The sequence below is a fragment of the Brassica napus genome, chromosome C4, assembly GCF_020379485.1.
Source record: "Brassica napus cultivar Da-Ae chromosome C4, Da-Ae, whole genome shotgun sequence".
NCBI lineage: Eukaryota > Viridiplantae > Streptophyta > Magnoliopsida > Brassicales > Brassicaceae > Brassica > Brassica napus.
In genome coordinates this window covers 40471988-40480047 of record NC_063447.1, presented here as the reverse complement: position 1 = coordinate 40480047, position 8060 = coordinate 40471988, and the positions used below count along the sequence as shown (strand labels likewise).

The following is an 8060-nucleotide window of genomic DNA, read 5'->3' as shown; positions in this document are numbered from 1 at the left end:
ATACTAACCTTAAAACTTAAAAGAAACAAGTGTTTTCAAATATTATTCTGAAGGAAATTCAGTGGTTTTGATTAATATTATCCAACATCAAAGACGGGATATTGTTCATAATTATCTATGTGTTATTTGTCTTTAGAATACAAAATTCACTTCATCATCGCATGTGTTTGCTCGAAGAACTAGCAATTTTGCTGGTCGTTTACTTGCAAAACAGAGACCGATTTAATTTACAAAAATAAAAAGATAAAAAAGGGGACCGGCTCTTTATCAATTCCTATTATTATCCACCTTCTTGGATTAACTCAATATTGTATTCTAACTATATTGATTCACGTTAATAAATTTCCTACTTCTCCGTAAAAAAAATTATTTTTATCAATTTTTATTTTCTTTTGGATTTTATAATAATTTCTTAACGAAATTATGATTATTCGTTTATGTAGTTGAATTAAATGAGGTTAATTAAAGTCGCTGATAGAGAGAGAGAGAGAGAGTATTTACTATTGCGATCTTTGTCACTGATGACTCGATCTTCGTTTTGTGGTGCTGTGTGATCTGGAAGTTCCAACACTTGGCGAAGAATCGATGATCAAAGCTTTTGCGCTAGCTTCTTCTGCCCATCGCATACTTTGCCCCAAATACTCATCGACCTTCTCTTCTTCCCATCACATCCTCAGATTCTCAATCTCCGATCGTCGGACCTTCTCAGCAATGGCCGGAGCTGGCGGCGACGAGTTCGTTAAAGGAAACGTTTATCCGAATGGTGTTGCTGTCATCACTCTCGATCGAACCAAAGCTCTTAACGCCATGAATCTAGGTAACGTTTTTCAAGATCCTATTAAAAAGTTGCAGAAACTGTGTTTCCCTCGTTGCTGCTTTGATTGTATTTTTTTTTTCTAGTTCCCAAATTTGTGAATTAGAATCATTAACATCTGTGAGATTTATGAATTTTGTTCAGTGATGATTACCCTTTTGGGATTGTTCAGATATGATTATATGAACTCAGTCTGACAAGTAAGCTTAGGTGGTCATCTTTTTGTAATGATATTACAGAAATGGATCTGAAGTATAAAAGCTTCCTTGACGAATGGGAATCTGATCCAAGAGTCAAATGTGTCATCATTGAAGGCAGCACACCTCGTGCCTTTTGTGCTGGTATATGCAAATTTTTTGCTCGTTTCTAGTTTGTATCATATAATTGAATTTGTTGTTGCATCTGGCCTTAACACGCCTCATGCGAAATCAGAAATCAGAAATCTTTGTCATTGGAGTGACCACTGTTTATGAATGTTGCAGGGATGGATATTAAAGGCGTTGCTGCAGAAATCCAAAAGGACAAAAACACACCTCTTGTGCAAAAGGTTTGTAAATAAATCATGTTTAACCAACTGCAAATGATGATTCATAATCATTTCTATATAAATAAGTCACGACTTCCCTCCTAATTCTTAGTATTTTTATTAATTTTTTTAGCATGTTTCCAACTTTGAGATTTTGCTTCCTCAGGTATTTACAGCAGAATATACCCTGATATGCGCAATTGCTGGTTACAAAAAACCATATATCTCCCTAATGGATGGAATAACAATGGGATTTGGCCTTGGCCTTTCTGGACATGGTCGATACCGTGTGATAACAGAGGTAAAAAACAAACCAAGACTTGTAGCGAGTGATTGGAATTACAGTCTGAACTCTTTTTCATATTTTTGTTTTATATTTCAGAGGACGGTTCTTGCCATGCCGGAAAATGGAATCGGGTTGTTCCCAGATGTCGGGTTTTCATATATAGCAGCTCATAGCCCTGGGGGAGGATCTGTTGGTATGTTCATATGAAATTCTTAAACTGGCTGCTATTTAGGTGTTGATTGCTCAAATGAAACTTTTGTTGCCCAATAATATCTGCAGGTGCTTATCTTGGTTTAACTGGAAAAAGAATCTCCGCGCCGTCGGATGCATTGTTCGTTGGTCTTGGGACGCATTATGTGCCTTCTGAAAAGCTTGCTTCTTTAAAAGAGGCTATTTTGTCAGCCAACCTGTACGTCCTTTCTTTATCTTTCTGTCAAAACGGAACCTTTTGTCTCATTTCTCTTATAGTAATAGGCTTCATGGACTCTTTATAACTTCTTTCTTCGCATCAATCTTAGAACTCATACAAAGTCGATCGGTGCAGGTCGGCGGATCCTAATCAAGACATCCAGGCAACTTTGTCGAAATACAGTGGCAATACTGAATCTGAGGCTCATCTCAAATCGCTTTTGCCTCAAATAGAGTCAGCCTTTAGCTCAAACAAGTCTGTTAAGGAAACAATTGAAGAGCTCAAAAACTATCAGCAAAGCACTGAGCCTGCAGGTATTCATGGGCATTGTAACAATGCACATAGAGCCTTACTATTCCGTGTTAAAAAGACGAAATACAAAATCGCTGCCTTACCTTTTGTTTGGATACAGTTGTAGAATGGGCTAAAGAGGCACTCAAAGGTTTGGAGAAAGGAGCACCGTTTTCTCTTTACCTAACGCAGAAGTACTTCTCAAATGTTGCATGTGCCAAGGGTAAAGCTGAGAACGAATTAGCGACAGTGAGTTTCAACTCTTTGAGTTCTATTATGTTTTCCCTCATCTATAAGAGACTCTAAGACGAATATCGAATAATATTAATTTCCTTCGTGAAGCTTAATGGTGTGATGAAGACTGAATATCGCATCGCACTAAGATCGGCCTTGCGTGGTGATTTTGCTGAAGGCGTTAGAGCAGTGTTGATCGACAAGGATCAGGTTAGTTCATTTGCCCTCAAATTGATGTCGTCTTATTGTGACCAGAACATGTTTTTGCCTATCAAGTTCAAACAAAACTGATACTATTTGAGAAAACTCTATTGCAGAATCCAAAATGGAACCCGGCAAGCGTTGAAGAGGTAGACGAGAACGAGGTGGAAGCTCTCTTTAAACCATTAAGTTCAGAAGTGGAAGAGTTAAAGGTCTGATTCTCATTTTGCTTTCCGTTCAAAGTGTGTCCACACATTAAACAAATCTTTCTTTTGGCCCATGCGTGTTTGAAGATACTGTTACTGTATTTGCTTAAATAAGTTAAAAGAACTTATATTATAACGTAGTTGTAGATTTATCTTTAAAAAGCCAATGTATTAAAACGTTGAAGACAAGAGCAAAAGATAGAAAAAAAAAATCAAGAAGCGGAAGCCGAGTTGTCATAAGTGGATCCCACGTGGTGGATTACGAATCCATAGATTTTGCGTTTCAGTCGCTCGATCTTGTCGGTTAGAGGCATTGTTGTGATCTGGTTATCTTGGTCCGACACGACCCGGTCCAACCACTCGTTAACTTGTTTCAGATGAGACAGAACAGCAGCTACGGAACTACCGTCTAAAGGCTGCACTGCTGCGTTTTTCTTGTCTAACGACTCTTCCACGAACCCAATGAACCACATTTGCATTTCGGATTTTACGTTCACTGCGAACTTAGCCGTCTCCTTCATGCCTTCTACTTCTGTCCACATCCCAACAATATTGTCTGAAACTCAAACAATAGCAGAAACTTAACATTTGTATCTTTCTAAGTTGACTGAAAATGGAAATCTGTTTCAACTGAAGAATACAAACCTGTCTTTGTAGAGCATCCTGGAGAGAGGCGAGTAGTAGTTGATTTCTTCAAACGTGATTCGAGGTTATTCTGGCTTTTCACCAGTGAGACAACGTCGAGGTTAGTAGCCAATGCAGCTTCAACCCAAAGAGATATTGGGTTTCGTTTGTCTTCTGAAGTTATTGAGTTGACGATCTGACTGTATTTCACAACATCTTCGTAGATTACCAGGAACTGGCTGATGACCAGCAGCGGATTCCCAACTTTAGCGGCAGAAGAAAGCTCCGAGAATTTACTGAAATGTTCACCAAAGGGACAGCGTCAAAGACCAATTGAAAGTCTAAATAATATTGATTGACAAAGTTTCTATGTTTTAACCTTAAACATCTTATGATGCACTCATTGGCATTAGCTTCCTCCAATGCTCGAGCTGCAGCTTTCGCAGCGAAGTTTCTTCTTTGCATAGCCTCCTGTAAAAGAGTCAACATACAAGGAATGAGGATAGTTCACTAACTCAATGGTTTTTAGTCTCAATGTAGCTAAAACACAAAACACTTACCTTTGCAAGTTTTGCAAGATCTCCTGAGATGCTATCTAATGGTACACTACCATCTGTCCATTTCCGATCATGATAAGTGATGTCTGAAACTTCTTCCACTAAACTACTCTCTGATGAACACGACTTCACTTTCTCTTCACACGCGGAGGAATCGCTCTTCCGCCTGTTTGCATCACTAAGACGTCTTGAAATAGCAGCCTGCAGCAAGACGTACATTATCAATTTCAGCTCATCATACAGAACAAACACTAAGGTGAGATTTTCTTTTTACCTGAGTACGCAAAATTGCTTGAAGATGAGGCTTATTCTTAGCACTACCCTTGTCCTTCTGCTCAGTTTGAGCATTTCCATCAGCCGTTTGAGCATTTCCATCAGGTTCATCCCAATTCTTCCGGTTACCATGTTTAGCTGAAGATCCCACAAGAGCCTCCGAGACTTTGGGAATCACCGCCATCTTCTTCTTCCCGGAAGAGTCTCCAACCATGGGAGACATTTTCACACCACTAGAAAGCCTTCTCCCTGGAGAAATCGACAGTCTCCTTCCGCTAGGAGATGGATTCACCTTCCTTCCGTTAGGTGATGGCTGTCTGTATCTTGAAGGCACAACAATGGATGGCTGCTCTCTAACAACCTTCCTGCTCTCCTCACGCGCCGCCGCAAGACTCGGCACCACGCATTTTGACGGAACCGGAGACGCAGATCTCCTCGCTTTTCCCGAAACCGCCGGGGATGGATTTCTCTCCACCGTACCGGAACTGTTTTTCTTCCCTGATGAGACGGAACGTTGCTTAGCCGATGCTGGTGACGAGAATCTCTGCGGCGTCTGCTTAGGTTTCTGGTTGCGTATTTGGCTACGATTCTCTTCGTTTTGGTTCACCGGAGCAAGCGCTGGCCTCCCATTCGGCGCCACCGCCACGTCATCATCATCATCGAACCGTTTATTGTTTAAGTAAACGGCGATGGGGTCAAGCGAGTACTCAGAAGCGGAAACCGGCTGGATAACGAAATCTCGTTTGGATCCAGGAGATACGCGCGCGATTAGCGGCTCGGGAGTTCCGACGAAGGCGTGGCGGCCGGCGACGGGGCGGATTCCGGCGGCGCGTGGGACGGGGGTGGAGAATTCGAGGCGTTCGAGGTAGATAAACTGGCCGAGCTGAAGACGGTTGGTGAGGATAAGATCCGTGTCGCGTTCGGAGAGAGAGACGTAGGTGGAGTTTAAAGAGTCGGAGATCTGGACGAAGAAGCCTTGGTTTGGCCATAGATCGGAGCCGGCGAGGGCTGGTACTATTCCAGTCACTTGAAGGATTGCGGATCTGTGGTCTCCGGTGGGGCGTGTGTTGGAGTTCATGCATTGGAGGAGCTTCAGGAGGATTCCTCGTGTGAGAGACGCCATGTTTTGGGTGGGATCTCTAAGTGTGATGTGAGAAATGGGAATGAAGAAGGATGAAAAGAAGTTATTGAAGATTTCTGCCGTTATCAAATTCAAATTTTGAAATCAAATAGTTTTCAAATGTATTTTAAAGTTTTATCACAAAAATAGACCATAGATACAAACATGACCAAAATATTTCATTTAATAGATAAAAGGATCTTAATATTTTAGATATATAAATACAAATAAAATATAAAAAAATTATAGTTTCAGATTATATGTTTTCAAATTCAAACTTATTTATATTTTTTTTAATTTTGTTTTTAATTTATTTTTTCAAATTTTATTTTTGTAATTCGAAATATTTTTAAAACTATTTTTCAAATTTTTATTTTCAAATTTTTAATATTTATTTTTTGTTTTATAAAATTTTAAAACTTAATCCCAAATCCCGACCCCTTAACTCTAAACCCTAAGGTTTAGATTAATTAATCATAGAGGTGTATATAAATGTATATTTACCTCTTTAATGAAATATTTTTGTCATTTTGATCCATAAAGTCTATATTTGTGACAAAAAAATTTTTAGTGTTATCCTAACGTACTTCTCTAGTTTTTTTCTATTTAAAATTGTTATTTGAAATCTCCCCCTCCTCGTATCGACGAGACTATAATGGTTTAAAAAAATATCAAAGCGACAACAAGGGTTGGACTCGTTCAGTAGGTACGACTTGTAACGAGAAATTTGGATGCATATAAACTTGATTGGTAGAGCATTAGCATTAGCAGTAGCCCATGTTCGAAATTGCGCTAGGCGCGAGTCGAGCGGTCGGCCAACGCCTAGCGAGTAGCATAAAAATCGGAGATTAATCGGGGATTAGTTTTTATAGTTTTAATAAATATATAACCATATATTATTTGTTTTGCAGAAACAAAACAGAAATCATGACGCGGTCTGGTGGTTTGAGTCTGTCTTCGTTGGTATAAAGTTCATGGATTCGACACTAAAGGTGCGTAGGCATTATTTTATATATTTTTTGTCATTCATGACGGGTTAATTGAAAAAAATACCCCTGTCTTTTTCCTCTCAATTTTTTTTCTGCAACCCTAAATTTCGCCGTCAACAGGTATTCTTCGCATATCTCTTCATCTTTCTTGTTTAATATACTGATTATTACTGAAATATAACAAATCTATCAAGAAAACATTGACTTCTAGCACAAAGAGTAAAAAAAAACTATCTTTTTCGGAGGGCCGAGTTTTCAGCCGAATAAGACCAAATCGATGCATTTGCTTGCCGCCGAGCGTATATCTGCCGTAAACTCGGCGAGTTGTTCGAATTTTCGAACATGGGCAGTAGCAATATGCTTAGAGATGGCAAAAGAAGAACCTGCCCGCGGGCCGGGCCCGTGTGAACTTGCTTCGGGTCGGGATTGGGTTCTAAGACACAGGCCCGAATTTGAAGCGGGCCTCGCGGGTAAGGCTTGTGCGGCATTGGACCAGACGCGGGATTGGCTCGATGTGTACCGCGGGACGCGCGGGGCTCCGCCAAAGACGATCTCTTCCAGCTCGAACGGTGATAGAAATGGCGATTGGTCATCTCCGCCAAACACTGTTCTCCGCAATTCCACCATCCACGACTTCTATGGCTTCCCTGATCCCATGTACAAGGTCTCTCTCTCTTCCTCTTTTTCTTACCAGAACCCTAACTTTTGTCTCACCTAGACTCTAGATGAATTAGGTTTTATCCTAAGCCATACCCACCGTTGAAGAAACACATCAATTTTCAATCTGTGGTCAATTATATCAAAAAAGTTTCAATCTATGTGGTCATTTTTGAAACTTGCAGCTGAAATATGAAGCACCTGGAGCTATTGAATTGGGGAAGAGGGTAAAAGAATTGTTAATGGGAGGAGGAATGAAACGTGTTGATGAAGATAAAAACAGAGGACTGGATCATGGAGCTTGGGTTCCTCTTATGCTGATGTATCCAGAGGCAGACATACCTGTTTGCCAGCTCTCTGTTCAATCATCTCAAAGTGGGACTTACCATTACAACATGGGCAAAGCATTGGCTCCACTTAAAGACGAAGGTGTTCTTATCATTGGATCAGGAAGTGCCACTCACAACTTGAGGAAGCTTGACTTTAATATAACTAATGGCTCAGCTGTTCCTTGGGCTTTAGCGTTTGATCATTGGCTCAGAGATTCTCTTCTTCAAGGAAGGTATAAACTACAGTTACAAATTTTTATTTATATATATATTTCTTGGTTAGCGTTACAAGAATCATTGATTGTACGTATTATGTGTGTTATAGAGCAAACCTCTGCTATGTTTACAGGGCAGCTGGGAAACAGGAGAGCATAAGACAGACTGCTGGATCATGTTTGGTCCGTCCTGCTCGTTTTAACCAAAGAAAAAGACAGTTATGTGCAACAATGTCTTAATGTCCTGATCATATAAACTCAAGTGATTTTAGTCATATATTTTCTAAAACTTTTGCTTTATAATGATATGTGATGAGTGGGGGATTGTA

General features: G+C 40.0%; 2 protein-coding genes across 2 annotated transcripts; one reads left to right on the top strand and one right to left on the bottom strand.

Moving 5' to 3' along the window:
* The first annotated feature begins 317 nt into the window (after positions 1–317).
* On the top strand, positions 318–3107 carry LOC106427000 (3-hydroxyisobutyryl-CoA hydrolase-like protein 3, mitochondrial). The gene is made up of 10 exons (XM_013867731.3): positions 318–817; positions 1054–1155; positions 1297–1361; positions 1507–1641; positions 1723–1819; positions 1906–2035; positions 2171–2349; positions 2448–2575; positions 2669–2770; positions 2878–3107. Exons 1-10 carry the CDS (start codon positions 586–588, stop codon positions 2977–2979), a joined length of 1272 nt encoding a protein of 423 aa, XP_013723185.2. The 5' UTR covers positions 318–585; the 3' UTR covers positions 2980–3107.
* LOC106426965 lies at positions 3096–5633 on the bottom strand. The gene is made up of 5 exons (XM_048754716.1): positions 4423–5633; positions 4152–4349; positions 3971–4062; positions 3613–3887; positions 3096–3523 (listed from the first exon to the last, which is right to left on the bottom strand). Exons 1-5 carry the CDS (start codon positions 5542–5544, stop codon positions 3180–3182), a joined length of 2031 nt encoding a protein of 676 aa, XP_048610673.1. The 5' UTR covers positions 5545–5633; the 3' UTR covers positions 3096–3179.
* Positions 5634–8060: the final 2427 nt, after the last annotated feature.

Coding starts and splice junctions, on each gene's coding strand:
- LOC106427000 (XM_013867731.3), top strand. CDS start 586: ATGATCAAAGCTTTTGCGCTAGCTTCTTCTGCCCATCGCATACTTTGC. Junction 1,642..1,722: donor GATACCGTGTGATAACAGAG/GTAAAAAACAAA, acceptor TTTATATTTCAG/AGGACGGTTCTTGCCATGCC. Junction 2,350..2,447: donor GCAAAGCACTGAGCCTGCAG/GTATTCATGGGC, acceptor GTTTGGATACAG/TTGTAGAATGGGCTAAAGAG.
- LOC106426965 (XM_048754716.1), bottom strand. CDS start 5,544: ATGGCGTCTCTCACACGAGGAATCCTCCTGAAGCTCCTCCAATGCATG. Junction 4,063..4,151: donor ATCTTGCAAAACTTGCAAAG/GTAAGTGTTTTG, acceptor ACTCTTTTACAG/GAGGCTATGCAAAGAAGAAA. Junction 3,888..3,970: donor TGCATCATAAGATGTTTAAG/GTTAAAACATAG, acceptor TGAACATTTCAG/TAAATTCTCGGAGCTTTCTT.